Here is a 20,728-nt window from a genome sequence, read left to right as displayed (position 1 = left end):
AAAACACCCTCCCTCTTTGGGACACAGGCATCTTTTGAATAGTACCCTGAGTCAAAAGGTCTTAAAGTACCTATGGGAAAAAAGGGAGTTGTTCCATCAGAGGATGAGGAATGCCCACACAATACACCATGAAATGCCCCTGGCAAATAATGGACAGAACCCAATAATTCTGAGTAATCTGACACCAAACAGGGTGAGAGAGAGAGCAAAAGGTGAAGAGAAAGAGCAACGTGGCTGGGAAGAGATGGAAAGTCAGACAGCATCTGGTTTATCTTGAAAGGAAGACTTTCCGAGTCCCTGAAGACTGAGTAGCTTTAGCAGGAGGAGCCCGCTTGCCACTCTTTTTGCCCTTAGGAGGACGACGAGATTATCAGCAAACAAAGGCAGGCTTATTGGGTAGTTTCTTTGAAATTTAGGAACAGGAGAGAGAAACACGTGTTTGAGTTCCTGTATAGCCTTCCCCTTATCCTGAAGGGACTTAAAGTAGCAGCAGCTTCCCCAAACAAGTGATCATCATCAAGAGGGGCATCCATCAACTTGACATTGATATCATCAGGCAGTGGCTGAAGTTGAAGCCAAGGATATCTCCTCAACACTGAACCAAAAGCAGCAGCCCTAGAAGAGGCATATGCAGCATCATAACTACAGTTGGTAGAATGATGAACCACCTGTGAGGAAGCCCCTAAAAGGGAAAGAGCAGAAGTTTTACCCTCAGAGCCTGGGGGATCATAAATAACCTGACAAGCCTGAGAAAGGAGAGCCAACAAATACCTGGACATATGGGTCTGATAATTAATAGCCCTAAAATAGCCTTTCCATGGTTCTGCTGTCTTTATCAGAAGGCAGTAACTTGAGCGAAGGAAGCAACTGAGAAAGCTTGTCAGAGGCTACAGACAATATTGAGGGTTCAGCAGCAGAACACTTGTAAAACAAATTACTGTCCTCAGGCACCCTATAAAACCTATCAGGCTTCTTGGGAGCAGGGGGCAGAGAATCAGGAGCTTTACAGGCATTTGAAAATGCATCCAAAGTAGCCAAAACAGGAGGAATAGCAGAAGGCATCAGATTTCATCTGTAGCAACTCATAGTACCTCTAATGAACTGCAGAGACAGAAGCGCAATCCCATTTAAAAACTCCATTATCCTGTCCCCAAAAGAAATTTCTTCGATGGGAGTATCAGGACAGTTAGAGTACTTGTCCTCAGACCAATAGTCCAAAGGAGAAGGAATATGGGAATAGTAAAGCAAGGGATTCCCCATCAGAATCCAACTCCTCCTCATGGAAATCCTGTTCCCTGTGTCTTTTAAGTGGAGAAGCAGACCAAGGGGGAGCTGGAAGAGAGGCCACCTGAGGAGGTTTCAATGCCATCAAAGCATTAAACAAACCTTGAGTGAAGGCCTGCCACCCACTCTGTGGATCCCAAGGGGGTAGGAGAAACATGCTTAGTTTTCTGCTTCTTTATTGGGACATCTGCCTTGTACAACTTAGAAGGCTCTGACCCAGGACGGCATTCAATAACAGTAGTAGGAACTTCTTTCCTAACTAAAAACTGCAGAAGACCCCTAGGTCCCTTGGAAATAATCAACTGTGATTCCCCCTGAACATCTGAAATGGACGTCTGCAAAGCCTCATCGGACAGGCTGAAAGTCGTTGCCCCACTGGCCTCCAATCCGGTCATGGCAGAGGAATCTGACAAAAAAGCCGGGTAAACCACAAAGGTTCTCACTCATCTCAGGAGAAACGGCCGGCAGAGGGTGGGACAGTGGATGATTCTGGTCTTGATTTCTTAACTTTCTTCTTCCCTAATGGCTGACCTTAGGGGTGGGAAGTTCCTTCTATAGTATCCTTAGCGAGAAGCTTAAGTCGCTGATTCTCCAAATACAATGCAAGGGAAGAAAGTCTACTACACAGAGTCTTCGATATGAAACCTGACAGACAGAACAGGTTGTATGGTTGTGAGAAGTGCTCAGGCAAAATAAACACTGTTTGTGGTGGTCTTTATGGGGAATCTGTCTCCCACACTGGCATTTACCCTTCCTAGATGACATGAACCCCCAGAAGCAACCAAAAGTCAAGAAAAAAATGAAAGCCCAATGAGGCACTTATCTGCAACACCTAAGAAACCAGCAAATATGATGTAGGCGTTTAGACTGACTATCAAGAGATGCGTTCGGACTGACGCAGGTTCAGAGGATGGTACGTCTGTATGTTACCTTTATGCCCTACGCTATGCAAGGAGCATATGTGTGACAATACAGCGTACCTTAAAGCAACCTAAGGTTTTGGTATACTTGCCAGACATCGGGTTGCCCCAGTGAAATGGAAGATCATCCAGGGTTACTCGGGAGCTGCAGTTTTCTACTTGCTATCTGGGCACAGCTTAATTCCATTTAGTAGAGCAAAAAAATGGGGCAATATGCCCTCATTTCTGTTTTAACACACTGATTTCAGTGTTCAGCTTCCAACCTGAACAATCACCAAAGAAAAGTGTAGTAGGAAAGTACAGTTTTATACCTACCATAAATGTAGATGTCCGATAGGTATGCATCTGCAGTCCTAACATATGGGTTGTCCTGCCTCAGGCAGCCCTTCGGTCGGCCGGATTCCAAAGTCTGGGTCTGGCCTCGGCTGATGTCGCACTTCACCCAACGTCACAGCTGCTGGGGTATAAAGGCATCAGCCGACGCCATTTTCCTCAGTGTTTCTTGCCCCAGATGCCAGGTGCCCTCTAGGAAGGCTAAATTTGGATAAATGCAAATAATTCCCAACAACAGAAAGCAATATATATATATATATATATATATATATATATATATATATATATATATATATATATATATACATATATACATACAAACAAATACACCATAATAGATCCCCCAGCTAGCTAAAGGAGGGGTAAGTACCCTAGGAATACCACAGAGGGGAAGGAGGGTGGGTAATCCTGACTGCAGATGCATACCTATCGGACATCTACATTTATGGTAGGTACAAAACTGTACTATGTCCTTCAAGGATGCATCTGCAGTCCTAACATATGGGTAGAATACCATAGCCAAACTGGGGGAGGAGGCACTAAAATAAAGATGGTGTAGTCAAGATCCCTTGCAACACAGCAGTTGCAAAACCTGCTCGGGATCTGGAGTATAAAGGAAGGTTATAATGCTTGGCAAATGTATGCACGGAGCTCCAAGTAGCAGCTTCTAAAATGTCTTTGGTAGCCACTCCTCGTAAGAAAGCTGTAGTGGTGGCTGTAGCTCTTGTGGAATGAGGTCTGATATTTTCAGGAGTTGTCTTTCCATGAAAAGAGTAGCAAAATCGAATGCAATTTCCTATCCATTTTGAGATTGTCTGTTTTGAAATTGCTTTTCCTTGCATTCCAGTTGCATATGCTACCAGAAGCTGGTCAGTTTTTCTGTTAGTCTTAGTTCTGTCCAGGTAGTAGCGTAATTGTCTGTGCACATCCAAGGTATGTAGCAGTCTTTCCCCCCTGTTCTGTGGGTTGGGGAAAAATGTGGGTAAATGAATCGCTTGGTTCAATGATACTCTGGAGACCACTTTTGGCATAAAGGTAGGGTTAGTTCTCAGAGACACTCTATCCTGATGGAAGATAAGGAAGGGCTGTACTGCCATTAATGCCTGTAATTCAGATACCCTTCTTGCTGAAGTGATTGCTAGCAGGAAAGCAGTTTTCCAAGACAAGAACTGTAAATCTGCTGTTGCTGCTGGTTCAAAAGGGGGAAGTGTTAACTTTTCCAGCACAAAGTTAAGATCCCATGTAGGTAATGGTGGTTTCCTTGGAGGCTTTACATTTCTGATTCCTCTTAAGAACTGCCTGAGTAGAGGATGAGAGAAGACAGGAGGATCCATGTTGTATTCTGCTGAAATTGCTGATGCATGAATCTTAATGGAGGAGTAGGACAGGCCATTGTGGAACAGTTCTGCTAAGTATTCCAGGATGTGTGCTATGTTTGCCAATGAGACATTTTCTCCCTTTGCTGCACTCCAAATGAGGAATCTTTTCCATTTGGCTGAATAAGTCTTCCTTGTGGAGGGTCTGTGAGCCTCCAGGATAATGTCCTTAACCCTCTGAGATAAGTCTGGGTTATTTTGTTTTATGCAATATTCCAAGCAGCCAGCTGCAGTGTCCTCAAGTTTGGATGTAGGATCTTGTAGTTGTTCTGTGTTAGAAGTAAGGGACATAGAGGTAGAGGCCATGCGTGTGTCCGAGACATGCTTCTCAGTAGTGGGTACCAATGTTGCCTCGGCCATTGTAGAGCTATCAGGATTACCCTTGGTTGATCCTCTCTGATCTTCAGTAGTACTTTGTACATCAAAGGAAGAGGTGGGAATGCATATGCTGTCAGGTTTTTCCAGCTGAAGGAAAGGGAGTCCACCCTCCAAACAAGTGGGTGGTATGCTCTTGTGCAGAATTTCTTCAATTGGTGGCTGTGTGGGGAGGCGAACAGGTCTATCTCTGGAAGTCCCCATTTCTTTGTTATGGTTTTGAAGATATCTGGATGCAGCATCCATTCGTGAGCATCCGTGGTAGCTCTGCTTAAGGTGTCTGCTAGTGAATTTTCTTTTCCTGGTACAAATCTGGCATGGAGTTGAATGTTGAGATTCAGGGCCACATTCCACAGGTCCATTGCCATCCGGCATAGAGGATATGAGTGTGTACCTCCCTGTTTGTTGATGTACCACATGACTGTGGTATTGTCCGTCCTTATCAGCAGGTGACCCTGTTGAAGGAATGGTCTGAATGCCTGGATTGCATGTTTCACTGCCAGCATCTCCTTTTGATTTATGTGTAGATTCAGCTGGTCTTGGGTCCATAGGACTTGTATACACTTGTCCACCATGTGTGCCCCCCAGCCTAGGTCTGAGGTGCCCGTGGTGATGGTCTGGCTTGGATGAGATTTGTGGAAAGGCAGTCCTCTGTTCAACTGACAGGCCTGAGCCCACCACAGGAATTCTTGCTTCAGGCATGGAATTATTGGAATCTGGGCTTCTAGACTGTGCTTGTGTTGAGACCATACATTCCTTAGGTACCATTGCAACTTTCTCATATGCAGCCTGGCATGCGGAATCAATATTATGCAGGATGCCATGTAACCCAGGGCTTGCAGGACTTTCCTTGCAGTAAGCCGAGTTTGTGTTGTTAATGACATGAAATAGACTGGTAGCTGCTTTTGTTTTTCTTCTGTGAGAAAAGCCATCTGAGTTGATGTATCCAGTTCTGCACCCAAGAATGTTATCCTTTGGGATGGTACTAGTCTTGACTTTTGCATGTTGACTGTGTATCCCAAGGCTTGCAACAGTTGTATGACTTTTTCCAAATCCTTTGTTAATTTTGCCTTGTTGTCCGCTTGTATTAGGCAGTCGTCCAGGTATGGGTAAATTTGAATTCCTGAAGCCTGCAATGAGCAATTACTGATGCCAGGCATTTCGTGAATACTCTGGGCAGTAGATAAGCCAAAGGGCAATGCTGAGAATTGATAATACTCTGATCCTGCAAGAAATCTGAGGTGTCTTCTGCAATCTGGTCGTATAGGGACGTGCAGGTATGCCTCCTTGAGATCTAGAGTCACCAGCCAAGACTCCTTGCCCAGCATGGGAAGAAGTTGCTGGAGGGTCAGCATTTTGAATTTTGGAACAATGAGGTATGTGTTCAGAGCGGACAAGTCGAGAATCGGTCTCCATTGATTTTCTTTTCTTGGTACAAGGAAAAGCCTGGAGTAAAATCCTTGGTCTTGTTCCATAGGCGGTACCTTTTCTATAGCTCTCATCCTTAGTAAGTTGTTGATTTGTCTTAGAGCGTCTGTTTTTTGGCTTGGTGGTAGGTTTGGCATTCCTCTCTTTTTTGGTAGAGTGTGGAAGTGAAACCTGTAGCCCTTGTCTATTGTTTGTAAAGTCCATTTGTCTCCTGTAATGTAATGCCAGTTGTCGGAGAATAAGGCTAGTTTTCCGCCCAAGGGTGCTTCCAGTTGTTCCCTGGTAGGCGGAATCAGAGCCAAGTCATTGTGTCTGTCCTGTGGAAGTGGTTGTAGTTGAATCTGTGGCAGTACTTCTCTGGTTGGTAGGCTGCCACTGATGTCCCCTGTAGGCACCCCTGGATTGACCTCTGCCTCTGAGGCGTCTATTTCTGCCTCTCTGTGCTCTGGAGGTGTCTGGAAAGGACCAATTCTTCGAAGGCCAATTTCTGCTAAACCTCGGAGGTTGGACCTGTAAGAAATCCTTGACTGTTTGGACAGATTTTGCTTTTTCTTCCACCTTCTTTAGAACCTCCTGTGCAGGGGAGCCAAACAAACTTTGCTTCGCCATAGGAGCATCTAGGAGTTTTGACTTAACATGGTCTGGTAAGGATTGTTCTTTTAACCAGGCATGCCTTCGAATCACTGTTCCAGTCATAGCTGATCTAAAGGAAGCCTCCAGTGCATCATAGCCACATTTTAAGAAATGGTTACTGACCTGCTGAGAGTTATGTACCAAATCCTGAAGGGACTTGCGGTCTATAGGTTCAGGGGAGGACAGTTTTTTATTTAGCTGGTCTAACAAAAATTCCTGGTACTGAATCATGTGAAATTGACAGTTTAAGGCCCTGGCCGAAAGAGTAGCAGAAGTATAAACCTTTTACCCCATCTCTAATGCTCTAGATTCCCTTTCAGAGGGGAGAGGGTTTTTGGCAGAGGCAGCTGCCACAGCTTTAGGGCCCTGTGAAATGGTTTCAGGATCTGCAGCAGGAGCCTTATACAAATGGTAATGTGTATCCGGGACCCTGTAATATCTGTCAGGCTTGGCAGGGGCCGGAGGAAGAGAATCAGGGGCAGTACAGGCATCATTATATGCATCATCAACAACTGTTAGTACTGGAGGAATGGCTAAAGGCCTATGCTGTGGTAAGTGTAAAAAAGTCCTTAGCCTTTTCCTTGAATCTGAAAAATCCTGGCCCTGCCATTGAAAGTGTTCCCTCATAGCATGTAAGGTTTCCCCAAAAGAAAATTCTTCAGGAGGAGAAGCAGAAGGAATGGAATCTTCTGCATCAGAATCCTCATAAGGAGAATAAGGGCCTTCCTGAGGGTCTGAAATATCTGAGTCATCCGAGGAGTAGTCTGTAGAAACAGGTTCCGGGGGTTCAGTCCTAGGCCTCTTATCTGGAGGGGGTTGAGAGGCCCTGTCTGGGTGAGGTTGGGATCCCCTGATCAAAGAAATGAGATCCTCTGCCAGGCTGAGCATTTGGGAACTAGAGGTAGGCCTGTGTGAGGAAGTTTTAGCAGGTAAGGCCTTAGAAGATTTAGCTGCTTTAGCCCTGGAAAAAGCCTTGATAGACATAGATGCAGGGGGTCTAGCAGCCCCACGTGCAGGGGTAGATATGTCTAAAGGAATAGTATCTGACAAATCCTGGGTGCCTGCTTCTGTAGGGGTAATTTCAGTAGCAGATTCAGCCATGCTCTGTAAGGCCTCGGCTATCGGAGGCATGCTTTCGGCCGAAGGAAGAACCGAGGACTCGGTTTCAGCCGAAACAGAGACACTCGCGGTTGGCCTAACCGTGGTTTCAGCCGAAACCGCGGACCGCGAGTGTCGGTCCTTTTCCTTGCGCTTTTTAGCTAATTGTGTAGTCGGAGTCTCCGACGGCATTTTGTAAGCAAAAGCGGGACCAAAAAACTCCTCTGCAAACTCCGACCGACGTCTAAGCGTCCGTCGGTTGAAGGAAGCACAGTCTAGACAAGCTGAAACGTCGTGGTCTGGGCTAAACAAGGAAGGCAGTAAGAGTGGAAATCCTTATGAGGTATTTGTTTCCCACAAGTTAAACAATTATTTACTTTGTCTGACATCGGCTGAGGCAAGAAAGAGCCCCCAACGGGGTACTTAGCTTTTTAGAAGTCTTCGGTAGTAGGAATCTCTGGATCTGACCGACCGGCACTTGCGAACAGCTTCTGCTTCGGGCACCGCGCGGCAAGAAAGACTGAGGAAAATGGCGTCGGCTGATGCCTTTATACCCCAGCAGCTGTGACGTCGGGTGAAGTGCGACATCAGCCGAGGCCAGACCCAGACTTTGGAATCTGGCCGACCGAAGGGCTGCCTGAGGCAGGACAACCCATATGTTAGGACTGCAGATGCATCCTTGAAGGACATCATCAAGCGGTCTTGCAGCAATTAACCTTAACTAGATTTCGTAGATACCTTACCTGCAACATCCATTTGTTTTTTATACTCAGCAACATGCATCTTCCAGACTGGAATAACATCCCTCTTAGAGCACTGGTTATCGTGTTCAGCAGATGAACTCCCAGAAGCAACCAAAAGTCAAGAAAAAAACGTAAGCCCAATGAGGCACTTATCTGCAACACCTAAGAAACCAGCAAACATGATGTAGGCGTTTAGACTATCAAGAGATGCGTTCAGACTGACGCAGGTTCAGAGGATGGTACATCTGTATGTTACCTTTATGCCCTATGCTATGCAAGGAGCATATGTGTGACAATACAGTGTACCTTAAAGCAACCTAAGGTTTTGGTATACTTGCCAGACATTGGTTTGCCCCAGGCAGGGTATCCCTAATGTAATGAATACTGCAACAGTGAAATGGAAGATCATCTAGGGTTACTCGGGAGCTGCAGTTTTCTGCTTGCTATCTGGGCACAGCTTAATTCCATTTAGTAGAGCAAAAAAATGGGGCAATATGCCCTCATTTCTGTTTTAACACACTGATTTCAGTGTTCAGCTTCCAACCTAAATGATCACCAAAGAAAAGTGTAGTAGGAACATCAAGCGGTCTTGCAGCAATTAACCTTCTTAACTAGATTTAGTAGATACCTTACCTGCATAATTCATTTGTTTTTTATACTCCGCAACACGCATCTTCCAGACTGGAGTAACATCCCTCTTAGAGCACTGGTTATCGTGTTCAGCAGATTCTAAAGCTTTCCTGAACTCGGCTTGGATTTCAACTTGCTTTTTATCTTTGACCATTTGTCTATGATTGTTCAACATTCTTAGCTGCTCCTCAGTTAAACAAGCCTGCAAATCAGTTAGGAAATTAAATATTTTTTTCTGAAGCTCTTCAGGGGTTATACATCACAAAACAAGGTACTAGCAGATTCTTAATACACGGTGGACTGATCAAAGTAAATGCAATCCAAAGGCTTGCTGCACTTAGTTAACCGACAGTAACAATAATAAGGAATTACTTTACTTCACCATTTGTTAACAGGCTAAGTGGGCTGAAGCATGAATACTTTCAGCCAAGACCCTAGCCACATGAGTATAGGTAAATTCAATACACATGGACAGTTTTAGCGCAGCCAATCAGTATCTTTTGGAGGTGGGAGAAAAATGAATTAACTGTAGAAAACATATGGAGACAAAAAGATCTAAACTAAAAAAGAAAGTGTGACTGAAGTCAGGAATGAAGTTAGATCACAGAGACATGAGCTAAAGCTCTCACTATTAAGCACCTATGGTGCCCGCAGCATCGTTAATGCCAAACACCTCAAGCTTGTTAAAAATACATCATTAGGATCGCTAGGAAGGTAACAAAAAGTAGTTACACACCGTTACCAAATACGTGAGCCAGAACAGACTCCTTTAAGGGACAAAGTCTACACATTAATCAAGAAGGCAGCTTACTAAAACTATATTGCAGAGATTACTCACTATAAAAATCTAAGGAAACGAATAAATTGTGTACCTGTAGTTCAAGTTACTAAGCAGAGATACAAAAACAATGCCACTTAAACTAAGAAATGTTCTTACTTGTAAAACTGTACACAGCTTACGTGTTAAATGCACAACATTTTTATGTAGCAGCTGTCAGCCAATAACATCAGAAATGACGTAACTCATTCATAAAAATCAGAAAGAGCTCATCCTCCAGTTCTTCCTAAGCAGCAACCCAAAATGGAAATGTTCAAATATGGTCAAATGCACAAGTAAAATAAAGTACAGTAGCGTCCCACTTACCATTATTGAAGATGTTCGAACAGATGAATGTTGCAGTACTAAATCCTTGGGACTTCCTGCTATGCAGATGCTCATGACCAGTCTGATTTTCAAAGTCTTAGCATCATCCCAAGCCAATGGACATTTTATGACTTCATCCTGATGTCAGGATATAAAAAAGTTGTCTGTCAGCACCATCTTCAGGTCTTTTTAAGCCAGGAAATCAGTCTGAAGCCTAACAAAAGCATGACCTCCCCAACTGTCTGGTCTTGGTAGTGAATGCAAAAAGGAAGAAGCAAAGTGAGAAGGGTTTGGATGAGCCAAATGGACAATAAGAAGCAGCAGAAGGACATGAGGTCCCTACTCAGACAAGGGCGTAGGCGGGAGGGAATATGTACTGCAACACTGATCTACTCGAACATCTACAATTATGCTATGTGGGAAACAACTGTATTGTTTTTGTAGTCAATGTCACACTACTAATCTTTGGAAAGATTCCCAAAGCTGCTCTGAGAGGGGAAGAGATGAAATATTGTTTTTAGAAAATAATATTTTGTCAGATGACAAAGGAAAATCCTGCCCTGTCTGGCTGCCTGTTGTGTAAGTTTGTGAGTGTGTGAAATGAGCTCCAGGTAGCTGCCTCTAGGATTGCTCGAGTGGGCACGTCTTTGAAGAAGGCAGTGGTAATTGTCCTACGTCTGGTGGAGTGGGCTCTAATACGGCCAGGCAGAAGCTTTCCGTGGTGTGTGAAACAGAACTTAATGCAGTTTGCAATCCAGTCTGAGATGGTTTGCTTTGAAAGAGGCCTACCCTGCCTTCCCTCTGTGAAGGATACCAACAACTTTGCCCTGTCCACAGTCTTTGTTCTTGTGGCTACCCTCCACTGGACCAGTAATGAAGGAGCCTCAATCCTCACCACTGGCAACAGTGGGGGACATTCACTGGGAGGATAACAGGTACACACACAGTATTTCCAGATGCAGCTCTCTGCATCAAGTATGGTTTTCCCTTAAGAGCACACAGAGACCCCCCAGTCAGTCTGGGACTGGTTTCTCACTCTTTCCTCTAGATCCCCAATAAGACTTCCCACTGGCACAGCTAGAGTTGAGATCTCAGCTGAGTGACCACACCAATACCTCCAGCACCCTCTCTGTCCGACCAGTGCTTCATGTCCCTGCCTCTGACACACACTTTGAGGTTTGATATACACACACACACACACACACACACACACACACACACACACACACACACACACACACACACACCTGGGAAAGGCTGGCACAGGTTTACTAGCTATGCCCCCTTCTGCCCAGACTATAAGGTAGTTTTCACTGCCACCAGTCATTCCTTATCAGCTACTTTAAGGCCCATAACAAAGGGTGACCAAGTTTACTGTGTAATATTAATACTAATGGCAGTTTGACCAAGAGCAAGGCTATTAGAAGTGACCCACACAGTGTCACCAAATAAATATGCAAGTATTCTCAAAACTTAAATATCTCTACACAGATCAGCCACAATGAAAATTTTAAATATATTTAATAATAAATAATAAAAAAACCAAGACAATGCCAAATATATATTCACAGTGATATCAGAGTTCAAACCACAGGAAATATTTAAAACAACACTGCAGGACAGACTCAAATAAATAAAAAAAATATCTAAACTAAGCTTCACTATATTTCTGACTGTATCTCAGAGAATTACCATAACCTAAGAACTTACTAACAGAGCAAGGCAGTTGTGAATGGATCTTCTAGTTATTGTCAGGTCCAAGACAGAATACAGAATGCTCCAAGAGACTTCTCAAATTAATATCTACAATATTACTGCTGGGATAGCTTGCAGAATGACATCGTTTCTTGTAATCTAACTCCTAGTTCCCAGGTAAAATCCCCATTGTTGAAGCTGGCAGTACTTAACACCCACCTGTAAAAATATACAGACAAGGGCTTGCTCAGATCTTTGGCAGATGCTGGAAGTCATAAAACAATTACATTTATCCACATTTCAAGACTAGTAATTACTTCATCCTAATACAGAAAGCTTCCCCAGTACAAACCCTGTCTCTAGCTGCATTGAAAACTGAAAGATACCATCTTTTATGGCCTAGCCATAAAGTAATTTAATTTCAGTTATTTTTCTAAAGATTTCTGGACTGAAGTGAACCTCCTGTATTCCAATTTCCACTGTTAAACTATATATTTAACCAGTTACAACAGAGCATGTATATTTCTGTCCTCTCCAGTAGAGCACACTGTGGATGCATTCCAAACACAAACACTTTATAAAATACGTTTTCAACACGTCTGTACAAACAAGTTTGATATACATGACATACAATTCTAATACATTTACACATGCATCTTATATAAATAATTTCAATATTCACCAACAACATATTATGCGTGCCTTCTCTCAAGGTTGAACGTCGAGCTGGCACCTCGACGTTCATGAAAATCTACTGCCAATCATTAGCAGACCGGAGTTCTGCTGTGGCGACCCCTAACCGGGAAAAGCCGAAAGACAACATATTATTTACAAAATTCCAGCTAGCTGTGCTGGCAGGATCTCCTTTTGTCACAGTTCTATCCAAGTAGTCCCTGATCTGTCTGTGGACATTCACTGAGTGCAGGATTCCTTCTGCCTTGCTCTGTGGATTTGGGAAGAAACTGGGCAGATGGATAGCCTGGTTAAGACTGAGTTCAGAAACCACCTTGGGCATAAATGAAGGGCTACTTTGAGGGTTACCCTGTCTTTGGGAAATACAGTGAAAGGCTCAATACTCATGAGGGCCTGCAGTTCAGAGGCCCTTCTAGCTGAAGTGACAGTTACAAGAAAGGTCTTCCTGGTGAGCATCTTGAGGGGAGCAGAGGCAGCCAATTTAGCTTTTTCAAAAAAAAAAAAAAAAAGAAAATAAAAAGAAGTTTGTACTCACCATAACATTCCATCTGTGTTGTCCATTTTCATTTTTCCTCAACATATGGGTTAGGATCAGATCGGACTTGGCCGCTGTTTCACAGATCGTGGATACTGCAAGCTCTTCAACTTCTTCTTTACCCATAATGCAGCAGTCCTCCTCATTACCCAGATCTTGTTTGTAGCTTCTTATGTATGACAGAATAAATGTATAGTTTTAAGATGGAAAGTCACCATCTGGAGCTCAAAAAGAAGGAAAGTACAGCTGTGCACACTTACCATAAATGTAGATGTTCAAGTGTATTCACTGTTGCAATCATCACATTTGGGTTATCTGCCTGCAGGTAGCCCTCAGTCGGCCCGAATACCAGAGACTTAGTATTTCTGCGTTGGTTGCTGTCGCTCCAGGACTGACGTCCGGTCATCAGGGGTATAAAAACAGGCAGCCACCATTACATCAGTTTTTCTTGCCCCAAACGTCAGGAGCCCTCCAATAGGGAGCTAAGTTATGGTGGGAAAAACACCACCAGTAAAAAGTAAATACCAATACCCCTGTAAGGGGTGAGTAATAGACAGAGAGGAGAGAGAGACAAGGGGGCTGGAAGGAGGGAAACCAGGACTGTAACAGTGAATACACTCGAGCATCTGCATTTATGGCAAGTGTACACAACTGTACTATGTTCTTCGTGTTTCACTGTTGCAGTCATCACACTTGGGTTGATTCCCAAAGCTGAAGAAAGGGTGGAGCAGTCAAGAAGATTTGGGGCTGGCTAGTATGCCCTGCAGGACTGCTGTTGCAAAAAGTACAGTTTTGTACCTACCATAAATGTAGATGTTCGAGTGGTTATACTGCTGCAGTCATCACACTTGGGTTATCCTGTCGTCAGGCGGTCCCGCAGTCAGCCGAATCCCAAAGTCCTGGTCCGGCGTCGGTTGTCGTCGCCTCCTCCCTGACGTCAGTGCGACAAGGGTATAAAAGAGACAGCCGACGCCATTTTCTTCAGTTTTTCTTGCCCCAGATGTCAGGTGTCCCCAACTAGGAAGGCAATACAATAGCTATGCAACAATAACTTAATAGATAAGCAATAGTACTAGCTGTTAGCAAATACACCATATAGACATGCATCCAATAAATTGAAGCACATGGAGTTGTAACTAACACCCTGGTATGTAGAGGGGATGGAGGGAGGGTAACCTGGACTGCAGCAGTATAACCACTCGAACATCTACATTTATGGTAGGTACAAAACTGTACTATGTTCATCGTGCTATACTGCTGCAGTCATCACACTTGGGTAGAATCCCAAAGCTATGGAAGGGTGGCTGGTACTAAACTGGGTTAGGTGATGCTAGGATGCCCTGCAGAACTGCAGTGGCAAAACCAGTCCTGGTTTTTGACTATAATGGAAGGTTGTAGTGCTTGGTAAAGGTGTGCACTGAACTCCAAGTAGCTGCCACCAGAATGTCTTTGGTTGTAACCCCTCTGAGAACGGCTGCTGAGGTTGCAGTAGCCCTGGTAGAATGGGATCTAATATTGACAGGCACTGCCTTCCCATGGTGCGAGTAGCAAAAGCGGATACAATGTGCTATCCATTTGGAGATGGTCTGTTTTGAAATAGCCTTTCCTTGTGATCCTGCAGCATATGATACAAAGAGTTGGTCAGTTTTTCTGAAGATCTTTGTCTTATCTAAATAGTAATGTAGCTGTCTTTGAATGTTCAAAGAGTGAAGGAGCCTTTCTCCTTTATTCTGTGGGTTAGGATAAAAGGTGGGTAAATGAATGGTCTGATTCAAAGCCACACTGGATACTACCTTGGGCATGAAGGTAGGGTTAGTTCATAAAGAGACTCTGTCCTGATGGAAAATGATGAAAGGTTCCAATGCCATAAGTGCTTGTAGTTCTGAGACCCTGCGTGCTGAGGTAATAGCCAGTAACAAGGCTGTTTTCCAAGACAAGTATTGTAGTTCTGCTGAGAATGCTGGTTCAAAAGGAGGTAGTGTTAACTTTTCTAAAACAAAGTTCAGGTCCCAAGTTGGTGTTGGTGGTTTTCTGGGGGGGTCTTATATTCTTAGCCCCTCTGAGAAACTGCCTAAGTAAAGGGTGTGAGAAAATAGGGGGATCCGTATTATATTGAGCTGAAATGGCTGAAGCATGGATCTTAATGGAGGAGAAGGAAAGGCCTTTGTGTAGCATCTCAGTTAGGTATTGCAGTATGTGAGGAATGTTTGGAATCCAAGGATTTTGACCTTTAGCTTGGTGCCATACACAAAATCTTTTCCATTTGTCTGAGTAAGTCTTCCTGGTGCTGGGCCTCCTGGCCTCCATAATTACATTCAGGACGTCCTTTGAGAGAAGTGTAGATTGATAATTTAAGGAATTCTCAATGCAGCTAAATTCAAAGTTCTGAGCTGCCTGTGACGGGTTTGATAGTTTTTCTGAGTCAACAGTAGTGGGAACTGAAGCAAGATCCATGGAGGGCTGTGTGTCAAGTTCCTTAGTAATGGGTACCAGTGCTGGCGTGGCCAGTCCGGAGCAATGAGGATCATTTGTGGTCTCTCTGATCTGACCTTCAATAATACCTTGGTCAACAGAGGTAGTGGAGGGAAGGCATAGACTGTCAGTGTTGTCCAACTGAATGATAGAGCGTCCACTTTCCAGGCTAGGGAGTGATAAGTCCTTGTGCAGAATTTTTGTAATTGGCAATTGTTGGGGGAGGCAAACAGATCTATGTCTGAACATCCCCATCTTTGAGTTATCATTGAAAATACCTGTGGGTGTAGTCTCCACTCGTGAGGGTCTGCCATGTTTCTGCTTAATTCGTCTGCCAATATGTTTTCCTTTCCTGGCAGGAATTGTGCGTGTAGTTGTACTTGGTAGGTTAAAGCTGTGTTCCATAAGGTCATAGCCTGTCTGCATAAAGGGTAGGAGTGTGTTCCTCCCTGTTTGTTTATGTACCACATAACTGTGGTGTTGTCTGTCCTTATTAGAAGTTGTCCTGGATGCAAGAGGTCCTTGAAGGCTGTCAGTGCATTTTGCACAGCTAGCATCTCCTTTTGGTTGATGTGAAGATGCATTTGTTTTGCAGACCATTTGCCCTGTATGCACTGTCCTGCCATGTGTGCTCCCCAGGCTTAGTCTGAAGAATCTGTTGTCATGGTTTGGTTTGCTGGAGGCAAGACGAAAGGAAGACCCTTGTTTGTTTGACATGCTTGAACCCACCATAGGAACTCTTTTTGAAGGCAGGGAATGCTAGGTATATTTATTTCGAGGCTGTGCCTGTGCTGAGACAATACACTTTTCAGGTACCATTGTAATTTTCTCATATGCAGCTTTGCATATGGGATTAGTTGAATGCATGATGCCATGAACCCCAATGCCTGCAGGATTTTCCTTGCAGTGAGCTGGGTAAAAGTTACTATCTTGTTGAAGTATTGAGTCAATTGTTTTTGTTTGTCTGGCATGAGGTAAGCCATCTGGGCTGTTGTATTTAAGCTGGCACCCAGGAATATTATCTGTTGCGAGGGTATTAGTTTTGACTTATTTTTGTTTACTGTGTACCCTAGGCAACTGAGCAGCTGTGTTACAAAAGCCAGATGCTGTAATAGAATGTCCTTGCTGTCCGCTTGGATCAGGCAGTCGTCCAGATATGGATAAATTTGTATTCCTCGTTGTCGGAAATATGCAATTACTGATGCCAGGCATTTCGTAAATACTCTGGGCGCAGTAGATAAGCCAAAGGGCAGTGCAGAGAAATGATAATGCATTGTACCTGCCAAAAATCTGAGGTATCTTCTGCAATCTTGTCTGATAGGGACATGCAGGTATGCCTCTTTGAGGTCCAACGTTACCAGCCAAGACTCCTTGCCCAGCATGGGAAGGAGCTGCTGTAGTGTGAGCATTTTGAATTTGAGTACCTCCAGGTATGTGTTCAGAATTGAGAGGTCCAAGATGGGCCTCCAGGCTTTGTCCTTTCTTGGGACTAGAAACAGTCTTGAGTAAAAACCTTGGCCTTGCTCTTTTGTAGGTACCTTTTGAATTGCTTTCATATCCATGAGAGCTGAAATTTGCATTTGAGCCTCTGCCCATTGGTTTGGAGGCAGATTTGGCATGCCTCTCATCTGCGGTAAAGTGTGGAAATGAAATCTGTAGCCTCGGGTAATAATGTCCAGAATCCATTTGTCCTTTGTTATGATGCGCCAATTTTGTGGAAATAGAGCCAGTTTCTCACCCAAAGGTGCTGCCAGGGCAATTTTGCTTGGCAGGCGAAGAGGGAAGTCATTGTGTTTGTTTCCTGAAGGGATGAGATCTTTCGTCTCCACCTCTTTGAGTTGCTGTATGCCATTGTCTAGGCCTGAAAGAACCTTGTGGCTGGCCTCTGCCCCTTGGGTGCCTGCACCTACCTCTTTGGGGGTCTATCTGATGCAGGAAAGGACCAGTTTTTTTATGGCCAGTTTCTGCTGAAACGAGGAGGTTGTACCTGTAAAAAATTTTTAACTGTTTGCATAGATTTTGCCTTTTCTTCCATTTTCTTCAAAACTTACTCTGCTTTGACACCAAATAACACATCTTTCTGCAATGGGGCATCCAATAACTTTGCTTTGACATGTTCTGGTAAGGCTTGTTCTTTAAGCCAAGCATGCCTACACGTATGACAGACCCTGTGACAGCTGCTCTACATGAGGCTTCCAATGAATCAAAACCACACTGTAAGGTATGTTTTCCCACCTGTTCTGCTGCATGCAGCAAATCCTGCATCTCTTTCAAATCTAGTTGATCTGTCTGAGGGATCAGCTTCTGCTTTAACTGTGTAATCAAATACTGTTGGTATTTTAGCATGTGGAATTGGCAGTTTAATGCCCTCATGGCCAAAGTGGCAGACGTATACACTTTCTTTCCCCATCTTTCTAATGCTCTGGAATCTCTTTCAGAAGGGAGTGGGATTCTTAGCAGTAGAGGTCTTACCCCTTTGGGACCCTGGAAATGGTCTCGGGGTCTGCATTAGGGCTTTTGTATAGAAACTTATGAGTATCAGGAACTCGGTAGTATCTGTCTGGTTTAGCTGGTGCTGGAGGTATGGAATCTGAGTTTAAACTGGATTCAGAGAAAACATCATCCAAAATGTCTAAAACTGGAGGAATTGCCAGGGGTCTATGCTGTGGAAGAAGAAGAAACTCACAGAGTCTTTTCTTGGAGTCAGTGTAATCTTGGCCTTCCCAGTGGAAGTGTTCCCTCATGGTGTGTAAAGTTTCCCCAAAAGAGTAGTCTTCAGGGGGGGAGACAGAGGGAATGGACTCTTCAGCATCTGAGTCTTCATAAGGAGGGAAGGAGTAATCCTGGTCGTCAGAGTTACCTGAGGAAATGGATGCTTGGTCAGAGGAAGGATAATCTTCCTCCAGTCTAGGCCTTTTGTCAGGTGGGGGTTGGGATCCCCTGATAAGGGTAATTAAATCCTCGGCCATCTTAAGCATCTGTTTTTTAGGCATAGGGGCCTGGGGGGGGGGGGGGGGCGGTTTTCTAACTTTCAAGGGGGCTTTGAGCTTAGCATAAGGCTTGGCAGAGGCAGTTGTCAGTTTGAAAACACCCTCTGAGACCGAAGGTCTATTCAAAGTTTCCAGATCCCCGTCGGGGCTAACGTGCAAGGAGTGAGGTGGAACCGGATCCTGAGGCCCAACGGTTTCGGTTAGGGATGCAGTCAGAAATTCTGAATCAGCAGTAGTCAGGGGCTGCGAAGGCGCCTCGATGAAAACCGGAGAACCGGCGTCAGGGCTTGCTGAGGCCTCGGTAACTGGTCTTGGCCTTGGCTGCCGGTCCTTATCTTTGCGTTTTTTAATCATTGCTGATGTCGGTTGCTCCGACGGCATGCTATAGTTAAATTTTCTGCCAAAATGATGCTGGGCGAATTCTGCCCGACGCTTAATTGTACGTTTGTTGAACCTAGCACAAAACCGACAACCAGAGACGTCGTGGTCTGGGCCTAGGCAAGGAATACAATAAGAATGAAAATCCTTATGAGGTATTTGCTTCCCACAAGAAATACAATTATTAACTTTGTCTGACATTGGTCTGGGGCAAGAAAAGTTTCCCCAACGGGGTACTTGGCTTTAGAGAAGACTTCAGGCTGAAACTCGATTCGAAAATTTCAGGAGCTGGCCGACCGGCACTTGCGAACTGCTTCTGCTTCGGGCACCGCGCGGCAAGAAAGACTGAAGAAAATGGCGTCGGCTGTCTCTTTTATACCCCTGTCACACTGACGTCAGGGAGGAGGCGACGACAACCCACGCCGGACCAGGACTTTGGGATTCGGCCGACTGCGGGACTGCCTGACGACAGGATAACCCAAGTGTGATGACTGCAGCAGTATAGCCCGATGAACATCCCGCCCCGGATTTAGAAAAGATAGGCAGGTGGTAATGCTTGGTGAAGGTGTGTACAGAATTCCAGGTAGCAGCTTCGAGAATGTCCCTGGTAGGGACTCCCCTGAGAAATGCTGTAGAGGTAGAAGTTGCCATAGTGGAATGTGTTCTGGCCCCCTGAAGGGTTGGCTTCCCACATGGTGCTTGTAGTACAAATGAACAAAGTGTGCTATCCATTTGGAAATTGTTTTGAAATGGCCTTGCCCTCTGCCCCTGGTGCAAAAAACAGTTGTGTACACTTACCATAAATGTAGATGTTCGTGTGTGTTCACTGTTGCAGTCATCACATTTTGGTTATCTGCCTGCAGATAGCCCTCAGCCAGCCTGAATACCAGAATCTTTGGATTTATGTGTCGGATGCTGTCGCTTCTTTCTTGACATCAGATCATCAGGGGTATATAAAACAGGCAGCCGACGCCATTACATCAGTTTTTCTTGCCCCAGATGTCAGGTGCCCCCACAATAGGAAGCAATTACATGGTATGGTAAAAACCCATCAAAAAGCAAATACACAAGAAAAAAATAAATATACCAACAAGAAAGAAAGGTAGAGCCAAGAGAAGTCAGGGGGCTGGAGGGAGGGTAACCAGGACTGCAACAGTGAATACACTCAAACATCTACATTTATGGTAAATGTACACAACTGTAATATGTTCGTGTTTCACTGTTGCAGTCATCACATTTGGGTCGATTCCCAAAGCTAAGGAAGGGAGGAGGAAGTTAAAGAGCATTAGGGCCAGCTAGTAAGCCCTGCAAGACTGCAGTGGCAAATCCAGCTCTGGATTTAAAAAAGATAGGCATGTGGTAATGCTTGGTGAAGGTATGTACAGAGCTCCAGGTAGCAGCTTCTAGGATGTCCCTGGTAGGGACTCCTCTGAGAAATGCCACAGAGGTAGATGCAGCCCTGATGGAATGATCTTATCCCCAGTGGGGTAGGTTTTCCATGGTGCTTGTAGCAGAAATGAATGCAATGAACTATCCATTTGGAAATGGTTTTCTTTGAAATGGCCTTCCTTTCTTCCCCTGCAGCAAAGCTAACTAGCAGCTGTTCAGATTTTCTGATAGGCTTAGTCCTGTTCAAATAGAATATAAGTTGTCAGTGCATGTCCAGAGAGTGCAGTATTCGTTCCCCTTTGTTTTGTGGATTAGGGAAAAAAGTAGGCAAATGAATGGACTGATTTACGGCCACAGTAGACACCACCCTTGGGCATAAAGGAAGGATTAGTCCTGAGGGATCCCCTGTCCGCATGTAAGATAATGAAGGGTTCCACTGCCATGAGGGCCTGTAATTCAGACACACTTCTTGCTGAAGTGATGGCTAGAAGGAAGACTGTTTTCCAAGAAAGGAATTTCAACTCTGCTGTAGCAGCTGGCTCAAGGGGGGGGGGGGGTGAGTTTTTCCAACACAAAGTTAAGGTCCCAGGCTGAAGAGGGAGCTCTCCTGGG

General features: G+C 44.6%; 1 protein-coding gene across 1 annotated transcript in view; it reads right to left on the bottom strand.

Moving 5' to 3' along the window:
• LOC122803239 (breast cancer type 2 susceptibility protein homolog) overlaps positions 1 to 20,728 on the bottom strand; it is a 675,913-nt gene that overhangs the window by 308,683 nt on the left and 346,502 nt on the right. Inside the window, exon 8 of the mRNA XM_044072837.1 lies at positions 8,824 to 9,022. Coding sequence (XP_043928772.1) covers positions 8,824 to 9,022 — 199 coding nt within the window. The remainder of the gene's footprint in view (positions 1 to 8,823; positions 9,023 to 20,728) is intronic.

The sequence above is a fragment of the Protopterus annectens genome, chromosome 5.part1 (genome assembly GCF_019279795.1).
Source record: "Protopterus annectens isolate FY-2018-M chromosome 5.part1, PAN1.0, whole genome shotgun sequence".
NCBI classification, from domain to species: Eukaryota; Metazoa; Chordata; order Ceratodontiformes; family Protopteridae; genus Protopterus; species Protopterus annectens.
This window is presented reverse-complemented; position numbering and strand designations above follow the sequence as displayed.